Genomic DNA, 25,269 nt, shown 5'->3' on the forward strand with positions numbered 1-25,269 from the left:
CCATGGGGTGGGCAGCACCCACCCCTGGGGCTCCGTGGGCTCTGGATCAACAGCATCCATCCTGGCACCCAAGGGACTGGCCCCACCACTGCATTTCTGCACCGAGGTGGTCCCCAAAATCCCCTGGAGCCACTCTCCATCCTGCTCTGGCGAGGAGCCTGCCAGGGCATGGCGAGGCCAGTGGCTGCCAGTTTGATGCCAGCTGTGCCAATTTGGTGCTGGCCGTGCTAGGTCGGTGCTGGCCATGCCATGGTTTCGGTGCTGGCCATACCGGTTCGGTGCTGGCCCCGCAGTGGGTTCAGTTCTTGCTATGATGGTTTGGTGCCAGCTGTGCCGTGGGCTTAGTGCCAGCCCTGGGGGGTTTGGTGCCAGCCACGGAAGTGTTTTGGCACTGGCAGTGCCGTGGGCTCGTTCAGGCCGTGCCGTGGGCTCGGCGCCGGCCATGCTGCTGCTTCAGCCAGCTCAGGAAGTTTTGCTGCAGCGCAGGAAGTGCCGGGGTGACAAACTCCGCTTCCCACCGGCCTCCCCGAGCCCTGCCCGTGCTGCCGACCGGCCCTGCGGGGTCCCTGCCGCCTGCCCAGGTAGGGGGGTCACCGCTGGCACGGTGCCAGGCGTGCCGAGCGCGGGCAGGCGGCGGGGCCGGGCCTGAGGGGTCTGGGATGGGAGCCAGGGCTGCCGCTGCTCTCGGCTGCGAGTCTCGCTCCGCCGGCTCCAGTGGGTGTTTCCTGCCCTGGCCTGTGTGCCCACAGGCATTGTTGGCACCCCAGTCCCTGCTGGCCCAGAGCGGGCGCAGCCCGCCCCGGCACAGCGCCCCGAAGGCTGTGCCTTAGAGTCCTGGGGCTGGCATTCCCCCCTGGAGCTGCCCCGGGGCATTTGGGACCCTCGGGAGCTACGTGCAGGACCGTGGGACTCGGGAGGGATGGGGCTGTGGCCTGGCCAGCTGCCAGTGGCTGAACAGCACCCCCAGGACAGAGGGGTGCTCCAGTGGCCTGGGGGACTGGGGTCACCATGGGGGACTGGGGTCACCATGGGGGAGCCCTGTGGGCTGTGCCAGTGCGGGGCAGGGGGCGGCCGTGGGGCCCTGGCACTCACTGTGCCCTGATGCACATGTAACATACGGGTTACATGTGTGTGCTGGTGCTTGGTAGTGGCAGAAGGGGATATGTGTATGTGTACAGATGGGTGTATGTGTGTACAGTTGTGTATATATGTATGATATCTATCTATCTCATATATATGTGTAAATATATATATATATACACCTTATATATATATACACCTTGATGCTCTAGTGAATATACACAGGTGACTATCTATGCATCCATATATGCTTTATGTGTGTATTATATATGTATATATTCAGGAGATCAAAACTAACCAGTTGAACCCCAAAATTCTTATCTCAAAGTCACTTTAATTTTACGACCAGCAATACGTTGGTTATAGGTGGATTCTTGTTTCGGGAACATTTAAAAAATAAGGAGCTATTATCTCCTAAGAAATTCTTCCCTCTGAGGGTGGTGAGACACTGGCACAGGTTGCCCAGAGAACCTGTGACTGTCCCATCCCTGGAAGAGTTCAAGGCCAGGCTGGACAGGGCTTGGAGCAACCTGCTCTGGTGGAAGGTATGTCTGCCCATAGCATGAGACGAGCTTTAAGGTCCCTTCCAAACCAAACCATTCCATGATTCTGTGCCTCTTTGGCCAGTGGCAGTGCCTGGCCATACCCATGGCTGGAGGAGGTGCTGTGGTGCAGGACAGCCGGCAGGGACAAGGGGTGCATTCAGGAGGGCGTGGGTGTGAGTCACCCCGTGGCAGGCGTTGGGTCCTGGCCCTGCGTGCAGGGCAGCACGTGCTGGGAGCTCAGGGGACCCCCTCCCTGGGGTGCCCTGTGGTGATGGGTGCCCTGTGCTGGGGCTGAGGGAGCTCCACAGCCCCGGGGTGTCGCTGCTGGCCCCCACACCCTTCCCCTGCCCCCGTGGGGGGACCTGCCCCGGGTGCCTGCGGTCGGTGAGCACAGGGGGCCGAGGGCAGGAGGGACGGTGCTGGGCTGCCCAGGGACCAACTGCAGTGGGGATGCTTGCCCATGTCGGAGGTGATGCTTGCCCATGTAGGGCTGGTGCTTGCCCACATCAGGGTGATATTTGCCCATGTAGGGCTGGTACTTGCCCGCATCAGGGTGATGCTCGCTGCATCCAGGCTGGTGCAGGGCTCTGGCTCCTTTGGGCAGTGAGGCAGCTTTGGACACCTTTGGACAGCATGGGTCTGGCCCTGGTGGCCCTGTCTCTGGGCGGGGGTGAGTCCCCCACCACAACCCCCTGTGGAGGTGGGAGTGCCCACGGGGGAGGTACCTCGTAGCACGAGACCTGGGCATTTCTGGGGTGACGCCATCCCCCCAGCTCCCGTCGCTTCCGGCTGTGCTGCCGTGGTCCCCGGCACTTCCTCACAGCTGCTCACTGAACATGTTGTGGTTTCCTCCAGGCCATGTTCACCTCCAGGGTCTCACCGTCCTCCCAAATGCTGGGCCACCCCTGAGCACCCCTGTGCCAGGCGGTGATGGGAACATCCCAGCCCTGCTGGGTGCGGGATGTAGCGATGCCACCTCCCACGGGATGATGCCAGCAGCCGTGTTCAGCACCAGGAGCTCTCTCTCACCAGCCCTGCATTTGATGCCCCCCTCCCTGTGCCAGCAGTGGGGCTGTGAGCCCTTCAGTTTTGGCCACTGATGGCTCAGAGCTACAGACCCCATGAGGGTCCCAGCAGCAGTGGGTGCTCATGTCTGCACCCCGATGGTGTGGTGAGGCTGTCGGTGTGAGGGCACCCCCTCTCCATGGTCAGGGAGTGGTCTGGGTGCAGAGCAGCTCCCTGAGCAGCTGAGGGGGTTGAACCCCGAGGGGGTTGTAGAAGGGCAGTGAATGATGTCCAAGGAGGTGATGACAGAAGACTCCTTCTTGGAGGGCTGGACAAGCTGGGCAGGGGTGGTGGCCTGGGCTGAGGTTTGTCTTTGAGGTGGTGTTGCCTGTGGGAGAGCAGTCCCCCTGCTGCCCTCCTCGGGGGAGAGGCCCAGATAGGGGACAGCAGATAAGGCACCGTTTGACACTTCTCTAATGGCAGATGTGGCACTGGCCAGACCCTGCCTGGAGCAGGATGGACATCCTTTGGGCATGGCTGCATGGGGGGTCAGGGGGTGATGGGGCACCTACACTGCCCCACAGAGCCATGGGGGGACATGAAGCCCAGGGATGCTACAGCACCAGAGGATGACATGGAGAGAGGGCACACCAGTGGGGAGGCCGTTTTGGGGAACTGGGGTGTTATCTGTGCCTGGGCTCTGTGAGTGCCCATCCTGCGTGACCCTGGGGTGGCAGGACTGGGGCTTGGCCAGAAACCCTCCTGAGGTGTCCCCAGCCAGGAGATGGAGGTTTTCCTGGCCTGGGGCTTGCTTCCCTGGTGGTCATGAGGCTCCTACTGCAGCCTCCCAGCCCCAGAGCAGGGGCTGCACAGATGCAGACCCCAGCTGGGCTCTTGCCGGGCCCTCTGTGGCTTGTGCACTGCCACCTCCTTGTCCCTGGGTCCCCACACCCCCGGGTGCCTCAGCAGCCACTGCCTGGCAGTGCTAGGAGCAATCCTGTTGGGCTCCCCTGCCCACGCTCCCCTGCCCACGCTCCCCTCCTTCCCCGCCAGCATTCCCTAATGTATGGATGGTTTGTGGCTGGTTCCCATGGAAATGCTGCTGAGAAATGAGGTCAGGCTGACCCAGGGACAGCCAGCGCTCCCGTCCTCCTCTGCTTCCTGCTCCAGCCAGGGAGGTTTCCTTTCTGGCTCAACCCCAAGCCTGGGGAAAGCTCCTGTGCACCAGCCGTGGGGCTGGGAGGCACCAGGGTTCACCATCTGCAGTAACAGTGGGGTGCTGGTGGCTCACTGACTATGGAGAAGCTCCATTTCCAGGGGTTCTTGCTGCCCTAGCAGCCACCCCAGATCTCCAGTGTCCACCCCACTGCGAGGACCCTGGTGGCATGGAACATTCCCAGCACCCCCCATCCTGCTCAGGGGACCCTGTGGCCACCTGCAAACCAGCCAAGGAAGCAGCTCCGCCGTTGTTTAGACTGGAGGAGAGAAAACAATCTGCTCTGGGACGTGGCTTCAAGGCTGTGGGCGGCTTGGGGTGTCCCGGAGCCAGATAAGGATCCTGAGCTGCAGAGCAGACACAGGGAGGTGAGGCTGGATGCCAGGGAAACAGTTCCAGGATAGAAAAGCAGCGGTATAACCCCAGCGCAGGGGAGGCTTTGCCGTGGAGTCTCTTAGGAATTGGTTTGTGGGTTTGGGTCTGCTGGGGTTTGGTCCCTTTGGGGCTTCCTCTTGCACTCTGGGACCCCCTGTTGATGGCTGCTGGGGTGTGGGGGTTTGGGAAGCGGGGCAGGGGCTGGCATAAGGCAGCACTTCCTCCTCTCTCCTGCAGCACCCCTGCCAAAGAGGAGGTCCCCATCCCTGACAGAACACCCAGTGTCCCCCTGTCCCCACTGTCCCCCCTGCCCCGCACGAAGCCGCCAGTCCTGCTGCCCCCGGAACTGCCCTGCAAGGCCAGCGTCCCCTTCGTGCCCGAGTTCGGTGAGTACTGGGGGGGCCCTCCAGTCTTCCCCTGTCCCAGATCTTCCCTTGGGATATCTGGGTACCCATCCATCAGCGTTCAACCTGTGGGTGCTGTGCCTTCCTCCCCTACCAGTTTGTCCCTCTGTCCTTGCTGGGATCCTTCTCTCCTCTGTCCCCTTCCTTGCCTGCTGGGGGTGTCGGGGTGCAAGATCTGGGCTGAGGGTTTCAGGGGGTGCAAGATCTGGGCTGAGGGTTTCAGGGGGTGCAAGATCTGGGCTGAGGGTTTCAGGGGGTGCAAGATCTGGGCTGGGGCTTTGGGTGCAGCCTCTCTTAGGGGAGAGCGAATGTGTCTGTGGGTGCTGGAAGCCCCTGTAAGCATTCATGGAGGAAAAGTGAACCTGACAAGGGGGTGAAATGTGGGCCCCCTTGCATGTCCTTGGTTCTGGGGTCCCAGCACCATGCCTTTGCATCCCCCAGCCCCCTCCTTGGGGGGTCCCCGGAGCCAGCTGCAGGGAGCAATGCTGACCCCCATGGAGGGTGCAACCCTGCTTGGACTCTAATTCAGCTGGAATAGCTCTGCTGCAAAGAAGGGCTGAGCTCTGCGGGGCCCTGGGTGCCTGCTGAGGGCCAGCGGCCCTCCGAGAAGTGGCAGTGGTTTAACTGAGAGCTGGGCTGCGTTTCAGAAGATGGGAGAAGCCGTGGACAGGAGCTTATCTGTTTGTCGTGGGGTTGCAGGGAGGAAAGCTGCTCCCACCCCATGCCTGGATGGGTTGGGGATGCAGAGTCTGCAGAGGAGGTCCCTGGTGCTAAGGCAAGCATCTACCTGCACCCCTCAACCTCCTGCAGCCTGGGAGCATCTTTGCCTGCTGCCAGTGCCCAAACAGCATCACCTGGGTTGCGATTTTGGGAGGAATCAGCTCCAGGTTCTCAATGGGATTTGGGAGTGAGTGTCTGCCAGGGTCAGGCCATCTGGGGCCACTTGTTCCCTGCGGGGTTACAGTCTTGGCCAGGAGTCCTGTTGCTGTGGGTGCTGGGCGAGGAGGAACCATCTCCTCGCTCCCATCCTCCTCTGGGATCTCGTTTCCGTGGGTGCACAAGCTCGTGAGCTGATAAGGAACAGAGGAGGAGGGAATCCACCTTGGAAAACAACATGTGGGAGAAGCCCCTGGGACCCCTCAGCAGCAGGAGCTCCCCGTTAGAGACATGAGAGCCTGGACAAAGCCGTGGTGCTGGGGCTGGTGGCACCAAATCCCCCCCAGGCAAAGCCAGGAGGGTCGTGACAGTGCTGAGAGGTGCCACTAGCAGGACTTTGCCCTTTCCCAGCTCTTCCCCAAACTCCTCGATAAAAGCCTTGTTGTCACAGGAATGGTGTGGTTTGTTTGCCAAGGGTAAAGCAAGGGGGAAGCCAGCCCAGCCATGCCGGCATCCTCTCCACAGGCTCTGGGGTGGCAGGGGGGATGGGACCCCTTGCTCCACCCCAGCTGATTCCCAGCATCTTCCCTTTCCTTTGTCAGATGACTCGGACTACGAGGACTCAGCCTGGGAGGAGGAATTAGCCAGACCCATGGGGGAGATGGCCAAGGTTGGTCCCACCATGGGGTGGGAGGTGGGCAGGAGCTAGTAACTGTCCCGAGGAGAGATGCTGGCCTTGGGATGCTCCAGAGATACTGGTTAGGGCTGGAGGAGCACATCGGCAGTGCTTGGAGAGGGGGTTGTGCCTTGCTGAGCACCCACCGGGTCTCCCAAGGGTCCCCGGGGAGCACCCACTGGGTTTCCTGGGGGTGCTGGAACCCCAGGGTCACAGGGATCCTTGGGAAGCACCCACCAGGTCTTTCAGTGCTGCTGAAATGCCAGGGTCCCCAGGGAGCACCCACCAGGTCTCCCATGGGGGTTGGAACCCCAGAGTCACCAGGAAGCACCCACTGGGTCCTTCAGCGTCCCTCGGGGGTACCCACCTGCCTTTCAGCAGTGCTGGAACCCGAGGGTTCCTGGGGAGCACCCACCGGTGTCCCCAGGAATCACGCACTGGGTCCCCCGGGCTCTCCGCAGAGCACCCGCAGCCGTGCAGCGCCCTGGCACACTCCCGTGCCCAGGGTGCAGGCTAGTGGACACCTCCGGCATTGCATCCTGAATTTAAGCCCTGGGTTGGGAGCTTCTGTCTGCCCCCCGCGCTCCCTGGGGCGGGAATGGATGGATTTGAGGGATCCCAGCAGCTGCAGGTCCCCATGAGCGCCTGGAGCCCCCCACTTGCCTCTGCTTGGGAACGCTGTGGCCGAGGAGGGGGAGATGTCGGATTTCTTGATAAGCGCCGACATTTTTAGCTGCTATAAATAACCACCCCGGTGTTCAGCTCCTCCCCTGACTGCGCTTCCCTCCCTCTGCAGGCCCCAGCGTGTCCCTTCCTGGGCACCCTGCCATTGTGGGCACCTGCCAGCCAGTGCTGGTGACATGGCATCGGGTCCCCTCTCCCTTAGCCCCCCTGCACCCTCACGGTGCAGGGAGGGCACCCAGGGGACCCCACGTGTCACCCCTGCCCATCCCTCATGGTGCAGGGGGGCACCGTGGGGACCCCGGGTGTCACCTGTCTGTGTCCCTGCAGGAGGATGCTGAGCCTGGGACGGGGCGACCGCGGTCCCTGCGCTTCAACAGCCTCTTCAGCGACGACGAGCTCGGCGAGGACCAGCCCGAGGTGTCCCCTGCAGAGTACGAGCTGGGCTGCCACGCTGCGGGCAGGGGACGTGTGTGTGGGCAGGGACACACGCACAGGGAATGTGTGTGTGTGTGTGTGTGTGTGTGTGTGTGTGTGTGCGCGCCCTGCTGGGGACACGTGTGCAGGGGCTGCACACGTGTGTGCACGGACGGGACGCGTGTGCACGCGTGTGCGCGTGGCTGGTGACACTGTGTGTGTGTGTGCGTGTTTAGGCACGGGATGTGAGGGCACTGCCAGGGGGTGCTTGCATGGGGGTGTCTGTGAGCACGGGCACAGAGCACTTGTACATGGGAGTGCCCCGGTCAGGGCCTCTCGTGTGTGCACAGCTCCACATGTGCCCGTGCAGGACCCGTGTGGGGGAGCACACGTGTGTGCATGTGAGCAGAGGGCAGCTCTGCACGTCACTGGGTTGGGGCTGTGGTCCTGGGAGTGCCCCGTCCTCCCTGCCGGGGCTGGGACCCAGGCCTGGGCTGCTCCAGGAGCTGGGGGATGTGCCCATGTCCCCGCTCACACACAGCTGGTGCTTGCATTGCCTGTGCCTCGGGGAAGGGCACAGGGAGGCTGAGGCAGGCGGGGGGAGCCTCAGCCCCTCCCGGGACCCGCCAGCTCTTAACCCCCTCCCCTGGCTCCCCGTGCCCAGTGGCAGCAGCAGCTGGAGTGACAGGGACCCCAGCCCGCGCCCGCCCGCACCCGACGCCTTCCCCGGCGGCAGCCCCGGCACGCTCAGTGACAGCATGGAGGGCACCGGTGCCACCGCCCCCCTGTCACCCACCATCAGAGCGGGGTGGCTGGACAAGAACCCACCACAGGGGTGAGTGATGTGCTGGGGGTCTCTGTGTGCCATGGAGGGGTGATTGTCCCCACCTTTTCCCGCCTGTAATTCCTGCTTGTGGGGGCGTAATTTTGCTTTGGTGAAAATACATCACGGGGGGTTCCTTCTACTCCCTTCTAACCCATGATTTAGGTTAGAATGACCCAGTTTTGGTGAAAAAGCCTTTCTCAGAGCGGGTGCCACCAGTGGTTATACTGAGCTGGCTGAGGAGGAGGAGGAGGAAAGGCTGCAGCTTGAGCTCCCTCCTGGACCCCGTGTCACTGGGAAAAGAGCTGCCTTTGCTCTTGGGGAGCCCTGGAGTAGTGGTAACCCCAAAAGAAGCTGTCAGGGATGAGGTGAGGTCTCTGGGATGACCTGTGGGTTTGGGGATTGCTGCGTTTGCCACAGGAGGAGGCAGTGATGGCCCCCATCCCATGGGATGCCAGCCCCAAATCCTGGTGTGTGCAGCCCTGGCCCCTGAGGCTCATGGTGCAGAGCCATAGGGGTGCAGCAGAAAAACAGGGAGGGGTGTCTGTGTGCTCCAGGGCAAGCAAACCCAGGGGCCAGAGGGAGCCCAGTGAGCCCCCAGGGAGTCCAGGGAGACCCAAGTAGTCCAGGGATCCCAGGGAGCAGAACAAGCACAGCGTGCACAGGGAGCCTACTTGCCCCCATCTCAGCAGGGAACCCACTCAAAGAGCCCCTGCTCCATCTGGGAGGCAAAAGTCAAGCAGGAGATGTGAAGGATATTTGGGGACTGCTTAATCTGGGCTGTGAGGAAGCCCCAAGGCAGCAGTTCCACTGAGGAGGAGGAAGCTCCCCTGTTTGCAGCAGAGCATCCGTGCTGCTGGGGAAGTGAGAGCAGCTGGAAGGTCCCTGGGAAGCTGCTCCGGCAGCTGCTTGGCAGGGACTCAGAGCCTGGGAAGGCAATGAAAGGAAAGCCAGGAGCCCCAACCCCGCAGCACTGAACAGCAGTGGGAGGTGAGAGCAGGGTGGGGGTCTCTGCCCCCCGGGGACGGGCTGAGCTGACAGGGAGCAGCGAGCCCACGGCAGAGCCGAGGGCCGCAGGGCCGGATGCTGGAGGTGGTTACATAAAGGCTGAGCGTGGGGTCACGTGTGGCCATGGCCAAACCCTTCCTGAGCAAACAAGCCCTTGAGCAATCACCGTGTCCCTGCCTGTGCCCCAGCCCCCGGGCCCTCCAGCCGCGGGGGGCTCCGGGGATGCAGTGCTGGCAGGGGCTGCATGGCAGGGCTCGCCAGAACTGTGTGGGAAGGGGCTTGGCTTCTCCTGCAGCCCTGGTGCTGCACGGAGGGGCTGAGGGGTGTCGTGCCTGTCCCTGTGCTGCCTGGCTGGTCTGTACGCTGGGCTGGGGCAGGCAAAGGGGTCCCTGGTGGGCTCTCCTCCAGCCCCGGGGGTCCTCCCTCTCTTCTGTATCCCCATCCTGTTAGAGACACCTGGCTTCTCCCTCTGCCCCTGGTGCCACTGTCCCCTTCCGGAACGTGTCCCTGGATTGAACTCTGCCTCGCTGTTAGGTCCTGAGCAGTAAATAGGGATTTTGGGGAGCTTTTAGGGACAGCCCTTGTTCTCAGCTCCATGTTTTAATTGGTGCCTGGAGGAAAGCATGAAGCCTCCATTGCTGTCCCCAGCAGTGACATGAGGGCTGGGGACATGGCACAGGATGGAGGGCTGGGTCATGGTGCAGTATGGAGGGCTGGGGACATGGCACAGGGTCAAGGGTGGGGGATACAGGGCAGAATGGAGGGCTGGGGACATTGAGAGCTGGGGACACAGCGCAGGATGGAGGGCTGGGGATATGAGGCAGGATCAATGGTGAGGTGGCCCCAGGCTTTTGGCAACTGGGGCATGAACACAGAAGCAGAATCGTCCTGAGTTCAAGGGCATCCCCTCCAATGGGTCCCTCCGGTCCCCTCCCAGGTCCTACATCTACCAGAAGCGCTGGGTGAAGCTCGACGCTGACTACCTCCGCTATTTCGACAGTGAAAAGGTGGGTGGACAGATCTGGGGGTTCGGGGTGAGTAGGTGGTAGAGGAAATGCTCCAGCAAGGCCACCTTTCTCTGGGCACCCCAAGGGGCAGCATCCCAGGGACCTCTGGGCACTGCCAAGGGGCAGCATCCCAGGGACCAGCCGTGGCTGGGGTGAGGTGTGGGATGCTCAGAGCCTCCTGGACAACCACCCTGTGCCCCTGAGGCCCAGAGATGAGCGGCGTGTCTCCCCACTCCCTGCCCCAGGACACCTACTCCAAGCGGCTCATTCCCGTCTCCTCCATCTCCCGCGTCACCAGCGTCGGGGACCAGAAGTTCGAGGTCATCACCAACAACCGCAACTTCGTGTTCCGGGCCGAGAGTGATGGTGAGCACTGGGGGTTCCTGCTCCCTGGCTGCTTCCTGGCTGCTCCCCCTCCCCAGCCCATGGGATGAGTCCCTTGGCTCGTGGCTCCGGGCTGATCCTGATGTGTCTCCCGTCTGGCCCCACAGCGGAGCGTAACGAGTGGATCCGGACCCTGCAGCAGATTGCAGAGGAGCGGAAGAGCAAAGCTCCGGAGAGGACACTGATGTCCTTGGCCACCGACGGTGCCCCTGAGCCAGCCGATAAGAGCGGCTTCCTGGAGCTGCGGGGCTTTAAGCACAAGCTCTTCGTGGTGGTGGCTGGGGACAAAGTGTTCCTCTACAAGAACGCAGAGGTGGGTGGCTGGGGGGACTGTGGCACTAAGAGGGACCCTGGTAGTGTTTCATGGGGGACCCCTTCCCTTTCTGCTCTCAACCTGAGCAGAGCAGCAGTGAACTGGGGCACCCGGGCCTGCCACCCCTCAAATGAGGACAGCACAGATCCCACAGCGTGGTGAGCTCTGAGCTGCAGCCCTTGCTCCCCGCTGGCTCTGAGCCTTGGGGTCCCCCAGGAGCGTCATACCCACAGTAGCTGCCCCCGAGTCTGCAGTGCCCCAAGGATGAGAACTGGGCAGGGAAGGGACATGGTTACCCCAGCTTCCAGGCACTGGATCCCATCATCCACTCTCTGCTCCAGAGGGGTCCCTGCTGCCCCCTCACCCCTCACCTGCCCTTGCCCACCAGGACTATCGGCTGGGGATTGGCATCACCTACATTGAGATGAACGTGGGGAATGTTAAGGAGGTGGATCGCCGGGGCTTCGACCTCACCACGCCATACAGACTCTTCAGGTGAGCCCAGGGTGGGGAGGGCGTGCCAGGGGTGCTGCCCACCCCCAGCTGTGCTGTACCTGACCCCCATCCCTGCTGGCAGCTTCTCTGCTGACTCGGAGCAGGAGAAGGAGGAATGGGTGGAGGCCATGCAGCAGTCCATCGCCGAGGCACTCTCCAACTCCGAGGTGGCCGAGAGGATCTGGGCAGTGGAGTCCAACCGCTGCTGTGCTGACTGTGGCTCCCCCAAGCCTGAATGGGCCTCCATCAACCTCTGTGTTGTCATCTGCAAGAGATGTGCAGGTACCTGCATCCTGGGGGGCACAAATGGGGATCCCCGGGGACCCCTAGACCTCTCCCACCCCAAAATGAGTCCTTAACAGCTCGTCTTGCTGGCAGGGGAGCACCGGGGATTGGGCCCTGGCATTACTAAAGTTCGGAGTCTGAAGATGGACAGGAAGGTGTGGACTGAGGAGCTGATCGAGGTATTGCCACAAACCAGCCCCCAAAAGCCCTTTTGGGGGGACGACACCCTGTTCCCTTCCCATGGTGGAGCTGCTGGCTGCGGGCTGGAGGCTGGGGCAGGGACCCCCCCAGCAGCCTTTCATCCGTGTCCCTGTGGACCCCTGGCACCCACCCAAGCATTCCAGCGACGGCAGGCAGCACCTGTGTGCCTACACCACAGACAGACGGTGTCTGTGTGTCCGCGGGGACACGGCTGTGGAGCCGCTGGAGTGGCCGTGGGGAGATGGCTGTGGGATTGGCGTGGGGCCAAGGGCAGAGCAGTCCCCGGAGCCCTACGGCCGCCGGCGTGGAGGAATGTGTCGGTGCAGCCAGAGCCGGGAATGGGTGGGCGGGGAGAGCTGGGATTCGTTTCAAGACCTAACCTGGCAGCCATTTCTCGCCGGCAGAGCCTGGCTGGCTCCGTTCTTCCCATCCGTCCTGCTCAGATCCTTCATTCCTGCCTGGCGTCCCACCCGCGCAGCCCCCGCCTCCGGCACTGCCTGCTCCCCGAGCTCCCAAACGCTTCCAGCTGCTGCCTGCGGCTGCTCCCTTTCCCCTCCCCTCTCTGGGAACGCTGCCCGAAACCTCTCCAGCATCCCCAGGCTTCCCGCCCGCGCCGCCCCCCCTCGACCCCCGCCTGCACCCGCCCCACCCCAAAGAGCTTGGGGGTGCTGGCAGAGCCCCCCGTGTTGAGTGATGTGGGGCTCCCTGAGACAGGGCTAAACCTCTTAATGGCACTGCTCAGTGTGGACAGTGGAATGGCCAGGGGCCACCAAACGCCCTTTAGATCTGCCCCCCTGGATGCTGAGCACCACCCCGCCTCCCACAGCTGGGCGCTGCTTTCCAGATGTGATTTCCCGGGGCAGGAAGGGGGGTCAGCGGCTGCGGGGGCTGTCGGATGCTGCATGCCTGCAGTGGGTGGGTGCTCCTGCACCCTGCCCACCCAGGCTCCCCATTCACCCTACACCACCTATAAGCTCTCCCCCCCGCCTCGTTCTTCCTGCGTCCCACTGTTCTCCTGGGCAGCACCCCCCTGCTTCCAGCAAAGCCACCCCCCGAGCTCCACCCCCCAAACCCCCTCCAGCATGGTCACACCGGCGTCTTCTTGTCCTTGTCCCTGTAGCTCTTCCAGCAGTTTGGCAATGCGATGGCTAACGAGTTTTGGGCTGCAAATGTGCCCCCGAGCGAAGCCATCGGCCCCACCAGCGGCAGCCAGGAGAGGAGGCGCTTCCTCATCGCCAAGTACCGGGAGGGCAAGTACCGCCACTACCACCCGCTCTTCGGCAACCAGGAGGAGCTCGACAGGGTCAGTGGCCCCCGGGGCTGGGCACCTGCTTGGGGGTTCTGCCTGGGTCCTAAATGGTGCTGAGCTGGGGCACTGGGGCTGTTCTGGGGAGTGGGGTCTGTGCCCAAGCAGACTGCCCACCATCCCTCCCTACCTGTATCCCTGCCTGTACCCCCTAGCCCCCATTGCACACCCTAAGTCCCCACTGTGTATCCCAAGCCAAAGCCTGGGGTCTCCGGGAGGGACAAGCCAGCTGTGAGGACAGGGTGACACCTCTGCGATGGGGCACATGTCCAGCTGAAGCATGGAGCTTCATGTCCAGGCTGGAGAGCTTTGTCTGGTGTGGGATCCCCCTCCCACAGCCCAGACGGCGTCAGGGTTCACCCCTCTCTGGCTTGGAATTGTTTTGGGGGTCCAGCCCTGGGCTGGATGGGGCTCAAGGGGCCTGGTGCTGGTGGCACACACTGGTCGAGGCAACTTGAAAACCCTCCCCAGAGCACCTGACCGGCACCCCCAGCCTCCAGCTGTGTGCCGGCTGCTGGCGGGGTGCCAGACCAGGGCGTCACCAAGGAATGCCATCCTGGCACTGCGGCCGCCGGCCTTTGCCTCCCGTTCCGCCGTGGCTTCGGCTCTGCCGTGGCTCTGCCGGTGTTTGCACAAGCGCTGGGGGCGCGCGGGGCACCCGGGCGGCTGCGGGAATTCGCATGTGGGCTTGTTTGTTTTCCTACTCCGGCTCGGCCGTCCCGCCCCGCTGCTGCCGTATGACTTCACCCTGGCTCCTTAAGGGAGGGATTCGCTGCCTGCTCCAAACTTTTTCTTCCAGTTCGAGCCTCCTTTGTCCTGCCCAGGCGGCCGGGAGGCGGCCGGGGGTCCGGCAGCTCACGGCGCTCACCTGACTCCTTTCGCTGGGGGTCTCTTCCTTCTTCTTGGGAGCCGGTGGTCTCACCACCCCTCTCCTGGTGCTGCTGCAGGCTCTGTGCGTGGCCGTCACCACCAGCGACCTGAAGGAGACGCAGGCTCTGCTCTTCTGCGGGGCGTCGGTGACCTGTGACACCGGGGACTCCCAGTGCCCGACGCCCCTGGCCCTGGCCGAGAGGAGTGGGCAGCGGCTGCAGATGGAGTTCCTGCTCCACAACAAAACCTCAGGTAAGGGCTGGCCCCCCTGAAACCCCACCATGGGCTCAAACCCACCAACAACACTCCTGGAGTTGCTGCTGGGGTGTCCTGGGGGACACAGTCATGTGTTGAGCTGGTCCCAGCTCTGTGTCCTGCCCAGCAGCTCCCTGGCAGGGGGCTCTCCATCTGCTGGTGCTGCTGGGGCTCTGTGCGCCCTGGGAGAGGGAAGGGAAGCTTTGGGGAACCCCCTGTGCCCTTGGGGGGTCCATCCCAGCTGGGAGCTCAGGTCTTGGAGTCCTGCTGGGGATGCAGGACACCAGGAGGGACAGGAGGCAGGATTCCTTCACTGTCCCAGCACCATGCTGCAGGCATACCTGGCAGCCTCAGAGGACGTGCCAGATGGGCAGCCCCCACCTCTAGTATTGCCTCTGAGGTGGGAGGGCTGAACCCCTAACGCCCTCTCCCATTCTGCTGGTTGTTCCCCCAGCTCCCCACCCCCAAACCCGGCTCCAGGTGGGCTGGTGACTCCCATGGATCCGTGCCCTAGCGCGGGGGGAGCGTCTGGCCTCGGAAGGCTTGGGCGGGCGGGATGGAGGTGTGGGGGCAGCCAGCGCCCGCCGCAGCCGTCACCTCCCTCCCCGCCTCGGCGGCCAAGTCCGTCCCGCGGAAGTTGGAATTTGCCCAGGATTGGGGCTGGCCCGGCTCTTCCCTGACATGTCAGCACTAAAGGGGTCTGGGAGAGCTGCGGGGCCTCCCAGCCGCCCCGGTGAGCCAGAGGAATCCAACGCTGGGCTCGTCCTGCTGGGGCCAGCAATCTCCGGAGGAGCAGCGCTGGGAGGGGGGAGTAGGGACCTGCCTCCTCCTGGGTTCCCCCTCTCTAGAGCTCCAGGCCCTCCATGCTCTGACCTGGGCATGCTTTAGGGGTGTCCCTGCACCTTATCTCTGCCTCATCCTAGAGAAAATGGGGGATGCCTCTTGCTGGCAGGCAAGGTGGGGAAACTGAGGTAGGGGGACGTGACTGTGGTCAGATGGGGAGGCAGTGGCAGAGCCCCGGCCTGTTATTTCAGCTGCAGGACAATGACGCTCTGCCCTGCTCCTCCCACAGAGCAGCAGGAACCTGGGACAGCCTAGGAGGGATCTCAGTGGTAGGGGAGCCTAGTCCCAACCTCTCCATATTGTCCCCATCCCATCCCATCTCAGTGCTTGGGGAGGGGGGACGCAGAATGTGGGATGCAGGATGGTCTCCCAGTGGATAAGCCTGACCCCGCTGGCTCCCAGGCAGCCCTGGATTTGGGGACTGGTGCTGTTCCTTGTACCCCAGCCGTGGTGGGAGCTCGGGGTGCAGCCTGTGGGATGTCTTGTGCCAAGATGGGGGCACCCAGCTGCCTCATGGGGCTGGGGAGGGGGCTGCAGCCCCCCATAACAGACTGGTCTCCCTGCTTGCAGAGCTGCCACGCCTGGAGATGGTGGGCAGTGAGGAGAAGCCCTACTCTGTGCCCCTGCCCTCCGTCACCCACAGTGGCTTCCTCTACAAGACCCCCTCCATGGCCAAGCCCGTCAGCGAGCGGAAGGGCCTGGAAGGTACGTGGGGGTCTGTGAGGCAGGGAGATGGGGATACAGGGGACTGGGGGGCTTGGAGCCAGCCCTGAGAGGGGGAATCACACCCTCCCCTGCTTCCTCAGGCAATGGGAAGGCAGCGGGGAAGCACAGTGCCACCTGGTTCGAGGGGGGTCGCCTCAGGTGGGCACCCAGCGGGTGCTGCTGGACCACTCGGGCTGGTTTGGTGGTTGTGTGGGCTGGGCAGAGCTCAGGGGGGCGGGGGGGGGTTGCCCAGCGCTCTCGTGTGCCGCGCAGAGTTCAGCCGGCGGTGGTGCACGCTGCAGGACGGGGTGCTCAGCTACTACGAGAACGACCGCAACGCCGTCCCCAACGGCGAGATCCGGGTGGAGGAGATCGTCTGCCTGGTGAACAACCCACCCCACGCCCATGGGTAAGGCCCTGCCCCCCTGGAGCACCCAACAGCCCCTCTGCTCCTGCAGAGCCCGCACCACTGCAGCCGCACCCACGGGGGGTGGCACGAGGAGACCACAGTCCCCAGCCCCACCAGTGGCCCCTGAACCAAGTGGCTTTGCAAGATGTCTGTGTATATCATTTGCAGCCCCTTTGGAGCCTCTTTGCAGTTCATTTGTACACCTTTGCAACCTCTTTGCAGCTGCTCTGTAATCCCTTTGCAACCCTGTCCCAACTCCTTTGCATCCATCCCCTCTGTAACCCCTGTGCAGCCTCTGTGCCTGATGGCAGCACAGCTGGAGGGCCCGGGGCTGTGGTGGGGGATCCCACACCCCACCAGCCATCGGCTCCCACACCCCACCAGCCATCGGCTCCCACCCCTGGGACACCCCTGTTGCTTCACCCCCCCCGTGTGGGCACCCAGGCTCCCCTTTTCCTCCCTCACAGGATCGAGAGCACGTTCGAGGTGTACACCGAGGCAGAGCGGCTCTACCTTTTCGGGCTGGAGAGCTCTGATTCCGCTCGGGAATGGCTCAAGTCCATTGCCAAGGTGGGACAGGGAGGGCTGGGGCGGCCGTGGGTGCTGGTGGCAGCCAGGTGCGGTGGCACTGATGGATCCCTCTCCTCCCTGGCTCAGTCCTTTGTCCATCCCTGTGCCGAGGAGCTGCTGGCGCTGGACTTCGAGCGGCTGGGCCGGCTGCACTACAAGGGGGGTCTCACCCTGGAGCGCACCCAGGAGGGCTGGTTTGCCCTGGCCGGCTCCACGCTCCACGTCTGCTCCGAGGACGGCCAGCGGCAGGAGCCTCTTCAGCTGCGCAAGCTGCAGGAGCTCTGTGCGTGCCCCTGCCCTGCCAGCGGGACCCCCTGCCTGGGAGGGAGGGGGTGTCCCCCAAATCCTCCCCCGGGGTCCACTCAGCTTTTGGTGGGAGGCTGGTGGGTGCTCCTGCCATGGAGCTCAGTGGCTCTTGGATGAGAGGGGATGCGGTCACTCTTCCTCCTCTCCATCCTCTTCCTCATCCCCATCCTCTTGTCTCCATCCTCTTCCCCATCCCTGCTTGTCCCATTTGGACTGGAGCTGGACCTGTTGGCACAGCACCCCCCCCAGCATGTGGGTCTAGGGGGGCTGGGTGCCCCATGTTCCCATAGGTGATGGGCTCCTTCCCTTCCCTTCCAGCCATCCAGGGGGAACACGAGGTGCTGGTGCTGGTGGAGAGGCGGAGGTAAGAGGGGAGGGTAGGGGGGATGAGATGCCCCTCAGCAAAATACTACACCCTGCCCAAACCCCTGCCTGTTCTGGGGTGTCTTTACTCTCCATGCCACGACTGGAGACCCACAAAATTGAGTTGGGACCAGCTGCAGGCCCCCAGGGCCAGCCTTCCTGGGGGTTGTGGACACGCAGTGGGGTCTGGGGGGTGCCTGGCCCCCTGCTGAGGCCAGTCATGCCGGCAGGACACTGTACATCCAAGGGGAGCGGAAGCTGGATTTCCTGGGCTGGGTCCATGCCATCCAGAAGGCCGCGGGCAGCTCGGGAGACACCTTGTCGGAGCAGCAGCTGACGGAGTCGGACGTGCCGCTGCTGGTGGATCGCTGCATCGACTACATCACACAGTGCGGTACGGCCAGCGCCGCGCTGCTGGGGGCTCGGGTCACCCCCTCCGTGGGGCACGGCAGGCTGAGAACCCAGCGCTCGGGACACGTGCTTCCCTCCCTCCCTGAGCACCCGCGCCAGCTCCGTGGGAGGGCTCCGCTTACGGCAGGGCTTTGGCTCCGGTCAGGAGCACCTGCGGGATGAGACGCTCCGCGGCATCTGGTGGTGTTTGGTGGGGAGCTGGTGGGGCAGGACTGGAGCCTGTCCCTCGCAGAGGGGGTCTCATCCCCGCTGGCTCTGTTGCAGGGCTGACGTCCGAGGGCATCTACCGCAAAAGCGGGCAGAACTCCAAGACCACCAGCCTGCTGGAGGTGCTGCAGCGGGACGCGCGCCGCGTTCGCCTGAAGGAGGGCGAGCACCACGTGGATGACGTGGCCAACACCCTCAAACGCTTCTTCCGCGACCTCGGGGATGGGCTCTTCACCCGGCAGTGGGCCCCGGACTGGCTGTGGGCCACCGGTGAGCCCTGGGGGCTGCTGGGGGGTGGCAGGAGGAGTGGGATGGGCTGCCTGGTTCTGTGCAGCCCCTTTGTCCCTTCCCTGGGTTGGGGGAACACGTCTAGGCTCCACGTGTTCCCCTGTGCCAGGGTCTTGACTAGCGGGTGGGGAATGGGGTGTGACCGGTGCTCTGGCATGGCTGGGGCTGAACCAGGGCAGAGCCAGATCCCCTCGCCCTTCCCTTCTGGATCTGGTCATTGGACGCTGGGGATTGATGCACCTAGCAGGAAAACTATGGCTAGGTTATGGCCCTGTGGAGCTGGGATGCTCCGGCTTCAGAGAGCTGGGATGCTCCAGCCCCACGGAGCTGAGATGCTTCAGCTCTGGGATGCTTCAGTCCTATGGAGCTGGGATGCTCTGGCCCCATGAATCTGTGGCAATCCAGCCCTGCAGAGCTGGGATGCTCCAGCCTTGTGGAGCTGGGATGCTCCAGCCCTGGCATACTCCAGCCCTGCAGAGCTGGGATGCTCCAGCCCTGGCATACTCCAGCCCTGCAGAGCTGGGATGCTCCAGCCCTGGCATACTCCAGCCCTGCAGAGCTGGGATGCTCCAGCCTTGTGGAGCTGGGATGCTCCAACCCTGGTATACTCCAGCCCTGCAGAGCTGGGATGCTCCAGCCTTGTGGAGCTGGGATGCTCCAGCCCTGGCATACTCCAGCCCTGCAGAGCTGGGATGCTCCAGCCCTGGCATACTCCAGCCCTGCAGAGCTGGGATGCTCCAGCCTTGTGGAGCTGGGATGCTCCAGCCCTGGCATACTCCGGCCCTGCAGAGCTGGGATGCTCTGGCCCCATGAATCTGGGATCCTCCATCCCCATGGTAGGACAGGAGGGTTTGAGGTGGGGTGTGCAGGGGAGGATCTGAGTCTTAATCTCCCCTCTGTGCTTCTCCATGTTCATCCTCTTCCTCACGTCCTTCTGGCAGCGCTGGAGGATGAGGAGGCGAAGGTCAGCGAGTACCGGCAGCTCCTGGGTGCCCTCCCCCCGGTGAACCGGGCCACGCTCAAGGCTCTCATCAACCACCTCTTCCGGTATGGAGGGGCTGAGCCCAGGCTCCCCAAGCCCCTGTGGGGCATCAACCCACCCCCTGCGGGGTCCTGGGGGACTCTGGGGCATGGGAGAGCCCTCATCCCTTGGCTCATGTCCCTTGGGGTCAAGCTGTGCCCAGCGCCAAGTGTCATGTCCTGGCATGGGGGGCTGAAGGGGGGGGTCCCGGGGGGGCTCTGGGGCAGGAATCTTAATGGCGTTCTCTGCAGGGTCCAGTGCTTCTCTGGGGAGAACCAGATGAACACGCACAACCTGGCCATTGTCTTCGGGCCCACGCTCTTCCAGACGGATGGGAAGGACTACAAGGCAGGGCGTGTGGTGGAGGACCTCATCAACCACTATGTGAAGATCTTTAACGTAGGTTCACCCCTGGGTCAGACCAACGTGTGGACATTCCTGGGGGATGTGGAGGTGGAAGGAGGAGGAAGCTGGGTCTGCTCTGCCTGCAGACATCTCCCTGCTTTGGAGATGAGGGGACGGGGTACCGTGTCTTTTGAAACCCTGGAAACCCCAAGCCTGGAGCCAGGGTGGTTTGGTCAGCCCTGATGGCTCCTCTGGCAGGTGAATGACCAAGAGATGAAGAAGCAGCAGGACGAAATCATGGCCATCATGAAGATGCGAGAGGCGTCATCCAGCGGAATGCAGGTGGGTCCTGGACGTGGGGACCTCTTCATCTGGGGCCCCCAGTGCCTACTATAGCATCTCCTGGAGATGCCCCATGCAGGGGGTGTCCATGTTGGCTGGGGGGATTTCACCCATGCATGGGAAGCTGTAGCTTGAAGCATTTTCCTGTTGCCCTCCAGCAAGCTGGGGACTTCATCTGCACCGTCTACCTGGAGGAGAAGAAGACAGAGACAGAGCAACATGTCAAAGTGAGCCCTGGGATGGAGGGCACAGAGGGTGAAGAGGGGACAGGGACACCCTTGTTGTGTGCCCAAGCCTCTGTGGTGGCATGGGGACACACGCTGAGCTGGCACCTCTGTGGTGTGAGGATGGAAGGGCCCGGGGCACTGGCTGATGGAGACATGCCCCCTTCCCCCAGATCCCGGCCACGATGACAGCTGAGGAGCTGACCTTTGAGATCCTGGACCGGAGGAAAATTGTCATGAAGGAGAAGGACTACTGGAGCTGCTTCGAAGTGAATGAGAGGGAGGAGGCAGGTTGGTGCAGAGGTGTGAGGGTGGTGAGGAGGACAGGGGTGGATATGGAGATGGGGATGCAGATGGAGTGAGGATGGGTATGGGGATGGAGATGCAGATGGAGATGAGGATGGATATAGGGATGGGTACAAAAAAGCTCCTGTGGGGATCACTGCACAGAGCAGTGCCGGGATGGACTGCAGGTGCTCAGGGGAGGACAGCTGCTCACTGCATCCAGCTGGCACGTGGCCAAGTGCTGCCGGTGGGCTGAGTTCAGGCCAGCACTTATCTGCATCCTTAGGGGTTCAAATGCCTCTGAAGCTTGATGGAGGGAGGTGTCTGGGCTCTTCAGCCACCAGAGGGAGCAGCCTTGGCTTGCCCATAGGCAGCAGCAAGAGAGAGCTCAGCTTGAGCAGGATGAGATCCTGGTCCTGCTTGCTGTTGCCCTGACCTCCTGCTGACAGTGCCTGGGAGTTGGTCTCTTCTCCCAGCTAAGAAGTGATAAGAGGAAACGGCCTCAAGTTGTGCCAGGGGAGATTTAGGTTGGATATTAGGGAAAATTCCATTGCCAAAAGGGCTGCCAGCCCTGGCACAGGCTGCCCAGGGCAGTGGTGGAGTCACCATCCCTGGAGGGATTGAAAAGACACATAGATGTGGCACCTGGGGACATGGTTTAGTGGCAGGACCGTGGCAGACCCTCAGGCCACAGGTGTGACCCCCGGGATGGGAGCTGGCCCTGGGGGTACTGCCTGAGACCTGCCTGTCCCCTGCCTGACAGAACGGCCCTTGCATTACTCTGAGAAAGTCCTGCCCATCCTGCACTGCCTGGGGACAGAGAGCTACCTGGTGGTGAAGAAGCAGATGTCCATGGAGAACATGCTCATCTACCTCGGTGAGAGCCAGGGACCACAGTCTGGGCAGGGGGAGGAGAGAGGGGATGGGGTGGGGATGGGCAGGGATGGGGGTATGGAGGGGAGGGGATGGGGGAGTGGATGGGAATGGGGAAGGGGATGGGATAGGGTGGGACGGGATCCATGCAAGTGGAGTAGGCTCCAGCCCAGTTAGCACGTGGCTGGGAGCCCCCTGATACAGGGTCACCCATGGATGCTGTGCCCAGTGGGTAGGGGAGCTGGTCCTGCCTGCCCTGCCTGGGCTGGGCACAGAGGGGCAGTGCCGGGGCCCTGCAGCAGCCAGAGCTGCCACGGTGTGGGCGAGGGTCTGGCTGCACCCCGCGCCCTTCCTGGGGGGCCTGACCCCCCCGGGGGGCCGGAGCCGCTCAGGCACATGCCCCCAGCCAGCAGAGTGGGTGACTGCAAGCACGGCATGATGAAATTCCGGGAGGAGAGGAACCTGCTGGGGCTTGGGCTGAGCACCGGCTTCCACGATCGCTACTTCATCCTCAACCACTCCTGCCTGCGCCTCTACAAGGAAGTGAGGGTGAGCCCTGCCTGCTGCCTGCCCTGCCCCTGCCTTCCCTTCCCTTCCCCTCCCAGCCCTGCCACGCTGTGACTCTGTGCAGGGTGTCCCTGGGGACATGAGATCCGTGTGGGCTGGCATCGCTCATCAGTGCAGGCAGCGGTGGGGCTGGCGTGGCATGGGCAGTGCAGGCAGTGACAGGCAGTGTGGGCAGTGCCAGGGCTGACCCCAGAAGTGCTCTTGCCAAACCCAGAGTTTCCTGGAGTAGATCCCAGAGCTCCTGGTCAGTGCCAGGGCTGAGGGGGGCACACGGGCACCCCGGTTGGGCTGGGACAGCCACTCCCCACCTCCGGTTCCTGCTCCCCCTGATCTGACACTGCACCCTGGCACGTCACTGCTCCATCGCCATGCCCTGCCCCTGGGCACAGGAGGGGCTGCAGGGAGGGGTCCCCCACCTCTGCTTTAACCCCTCTCCTCTGTTGAACAGAGCCTGAGGCAGCGGAGCCCCCCCTTGGAGAGCGTGAGTAGGGAGGGGAGCGGGGGGCTCAGCTGGGGTGCAGGGGCTCCCATGCCCTCTGCCCTTACAAGCCTGCCCAGGGTTGATCCCAGATCCAGTCCGGGGTCAGTCCCAAATCCAATGCCTCAGCATGTGTGTGCCAGTCACCGAAGCTGTGCCCGGTGCTACCATCCCTCCCCGTTAGCCCCTGGAGTTCTCTGCTCCCTCCGGTTCGGGGGTCCTGCTGCCCTTCACTCCAGGCAGCCAGAGCTGGGGCTGGGAAGGGGCTGGAGAGGATGGGGATGGGCTGAGCTGCTTCCCCATCCCGCTGGCATTGGATCGGGCTCTTGTAAGCCAACGCCGCTTGCACGTGAACACGGATGGGGGGTCCTCAGGGTCCCCAGCAGGGTCCCCAGCAGGGTCTCCGGGGTCCCAGGGCATGGCAAGGCACAGCCAGCACTGCCATGATGGCGGTGGGACATTTAGGAATGTGCTCCAGGCAGAGTGGGTCTGGGATCACCACTGCCATTGCAGTGGCCATGGTGCTGAGGAGGGCTCTGACGTGGGACCCCCACAGGAGATGTCTGGTGCCCTCGAGACCCTGTCACAATGTGCCAGTGCTGGTCCCAGCTCTGAAGGCAACTGGAACTGTCTCTGGGGGACTGTGCCCCAGGGACAGACCTTCTGTGTCCCTTTCCTGCTACCTGTGGCCCTTGCCATGGGTGATGGAGACCTGCTCTGCTCCATCCTGGGCTTCACCCCGGTCCCTGTCACTCATCACTCTGGGTTTTCCTCCCTGCCAGGGGGATGGACCCCATCCCAGCATCGGTGGGGACTGAGGTGGGTGGGGACAGGTTTGGCAGCCACCAACCCAGTGCTGGTTCCCTGTCCCCTCAGAGCCACAAGCCAGAGAAGGAGTGGCCTGTCCGAAACCTGAAGGTCTACCTGGGCGTTAAGAAGAAGCTTCGACCCCCGACATGGTGAGCAGCCTGTGGGGCTGGGGACAGAGCTGGGAACAGGCCTGGTGATGAGGATGGGATGGGAATGGGGACGAGGATAGGAGTGGAGATGGGGACGGGGACAGGGACAGGGACAGTTTTGCTGCTGACCGGGCCTCCTGCCACCAGGTGTCAGAGCAGCCCCGCAGGACGCGGCTGAGCCCGGTGCCACCAGCGAGGACTGGGCGCCCAGCCCTGTCCCCAGCCCCCGTCCCCTGCCCTGTTCCCGGCGCTGTGTCCTGCCTTGTCCCTGTCGCCTGGGGGAAGTTGGGGGGCTGGGGTATTGTGGGGCTGGAGGGAGTTTGCAGGACTGGGGTAGGGTGTGTGGGGCTGGACGGGGTGGTTGCAGAGACAGGGAGTTTGCAGGGATGAGGGGTCAGGGATGGGAGGGTTGCAGGGACAGGGGGTCACAGAGATGAGAGGTGACAGGGATGAAGGGGGTTTGTTGGGGTACTTGACCAGCAGAGAATGGCAGTGTGGGTTGTTGGGGTTCATGTTTTTACTCCTCTCTTCCAGCTGGGGCTTTACAGTCTTCTATGAAAATGAGAAGCATGAGAAGCAGCAATGGTGAGGGAAGGCGACACGGGGACACTGAACTCATTCAAACATGCAGCAGCTCTCTGGAGCTGTGGCAGGGGGAGGTGGGGAATCACAGGGTCATGACATGGTTTGGATGGGAAGGGACTTTGAAGACCATCCAGTCCCACCCCCCTGACATGGGCAGGGACATCATATGTGTGGGCACAGCCTGGCTGAGCACCCACAGCCCTGCTCAGGTTCCCCATGGGGCCCATGGCTGTCCCCTTCAGTCCCCTGGGCTCTCATGCAGAGCGGTGGCTGAGGCCCCTGGAGCAGTCAGAGGGGACACCCACTGCCTCCTCCATCTCCTCTGGCTGCTGACACTGTGTCCCCACAGGTACCTGTGCTGTGACACCCAGGCCGATCTGCGGGAGTGGTTTGCCACCTTTCTCCAGGTGCAGGTAGGGAGCGGACAGACCATCACTCCCTGCAAAAGCGGGACAGCCCGTGGGGGTCAGCCCTGGAGGGGCGCTTGGCCAGCAAGGAAACCCTTTGGGGTATCCACGTATCCCTAAACACCAGCGTGCCAGGGTGAAAGGGAGGTCCTGGGGCGGCCGAGGCTCTGGCCCCCATGGCTGTCCCCTCTGTCTGCAGAACGGGGGGGCCCTGTGGCCCTCGGAGCGCCCCAGGACGCGGGCGGCGCGGCCGCAGCAGGACGCCAGGTTGGGTAACATCTCCCTCATCCCGCTGCGGGGCAATGAGAGTGAGATGAGGAACAGTGTGGCTGCTTTCGCTACTGACCCCCTAACCGTGAGTGACCTGGGGGCACCGGGGGGCCCTCCACGTGGGGCTGCATCCCCCCTGCATCACATGCTGGGGGGCCCTGCTCCCCAAACCTGGGGGGGATATCCCCGCTCCCATCCCTGCTCCCGTTCCGTGTGTACCACATCACCTCCAGTCACCCCAGAAGGATCTGGGAGGTCTGGCTGATCCTTTGGGGGCCCATAGGGGGTCTCCTGGGTCCAGGGGTGTCCCAAACCATGTGATGCAAGAAGAGGGGATGCTGCCATGCTCCTGATTTTTCCTCTAACAGGGGTGGGATTTCTGTCCTGGTCACAAATCAGCTCCCGATCCCGCTGTCTGTCTGTCCGTCTGCACCAGCTGTCCTGCCCAGGGGCTGTCACGCGTTGGGTGTCCCCACACCACACGGGTGCTGATGCTGGAGTCTTGCCCAGCCACGGGGCCGGCGGTAGGACAGCGATGATCCCACCGCCCCCGAGCCAATCCCTCGGGCCCTCGTTGCTGTTATAAACC

General features: G+C 63.2%; 1 protein-coding gene across 9 annotated transcripts in view; it reads left to right on the forward strand.

Annotated features, from left to right (window-relative positions):
• The window catches only part of ARAP1 (ArfGAP with RhoGAP domain, ankyrin repeat and PH domain 1), a 35,927-nt gene that overhangs the window by 9,363 nt on the left and 1,295 nt on the right, over positions 1-25,269 (forward strand). For 5 of the 9 annotated variants that reach the window (XM_017836034.1, XM_017836030.1, XM_017836033.1 and 2 more), the window contains exons 3-33: positions 4,459-4,607; positions 6,104-6,171; positions 7,189-7,292; positions 7,940-8,110; positions 10,044-10,113; positions 10,359-10,479; positions 10,605-10,810; positions 11,199-11,305; positions 11,388-11,587; positions 11,684-11,769; positions 12,912-13,094; positions 14,045-14,219; positions 15,636-15,770; positions 16,044-16,179; positions 16,647-16,749; positions 16,837-17,032; positions 17,374-17,419; positions 17,649-17,812; positions 18,094-18,306; positions 19,266-19,371; positions 19,597-19,744; positions 19,949-20,032; positions 20,191-20,259; positions 20,430-20,547; positions 21,305-21,418; positions 21,821-21,963; positions 22,430-22,462; positions 23,336-23,418; positions 23,953-24,003; positions 24,353-24,416; positions 24,610-24,765. In XM_017836034.1, the coding sequence (XP_017691523.1) occupies positions 4,459-4,607; positions 6,104-6,171; positions 7,189-7,292; positions 7,940-8,110; positions 10,044-10,113; positions 10,359-10,479; positions 10,605-10,810; positions 11,199-11,305; positions 11,388-11,587; positions 11,684-11,769; positions 12,912-13,094; positions 14,045-14,219; positions 15,636-15,770; positions 16,044-16,179; positions 16,647-16,749; positions 16,837-17,032; positions 17,374-17,419; positions 17,649-17,812; positions 18,094-18,306; positions 19,266-19,371; positions 19,597-19,744; positions 19,949-20,032; positions 20,191-20,259; positions 20,430-20,547; positions 21,305-21,418; positions 21,821-21,963; positions 22,430-22,462; positions 23,336-23,418; positions 23,953-24,003; positions 24,353-24,416; positions 24,610-24,765 (3,802 nt within the window). Of the gene's footprint in view, positions 1-4,458; positions 4,608-6,103; positions 6,172-7,188; positions 7,293-7,939; positions 8,111-10,043; positions 10,114-10,358; positions 10,480-10,604; positions 10,811-11,198; positions 11,306-11,387; positions 11,588-11,683; positions 11,770-12,911; positions 13,095-14,044; positions 14,220-15,635; positions 15,771-16,043; positions 16,180-16,646; positions 16,750-16,836; positions 17,033-17,373; positions 17,420-17,648; positions 17,813-18,093; positions 18,307-19,265; positions 19,372-19,596; positions 19,745-19,948; positions 20,033-20,190; positions 20,260-20,429; positions 20,548-21,304; positions 21,419-21,806; positions 21,964-22,429; positions 22,463-23,335; positions 23,419-23,952; positions 24,004-24,352; positions 24,417-24,609; positions 24,766-25,269 lie in introns of those variants that run through there. The other 4 variants (XM_017836037.1, XM_017836038.1, XM_017836035.1 and 1 more) reach the window with 4 other exon arrangements.

This window comes from Lepidothrix coronata, unplaced genomic scaffold (genome assembly GCF_001604755.1).
Source record: "Lepidothrix coronata isolate B3197 unplaced genomic scaffold, Lepidothrix_coronata-1.0 Scaffold268, whole genome shotgun sequence".
In the NCBI taxonomy this organism is placed as follows: Eukaryota; Metazoa; Chordata; class Aves; order Passeriformes; family Pipridae; genus Lepidothrix; species Lepidothrix coronata.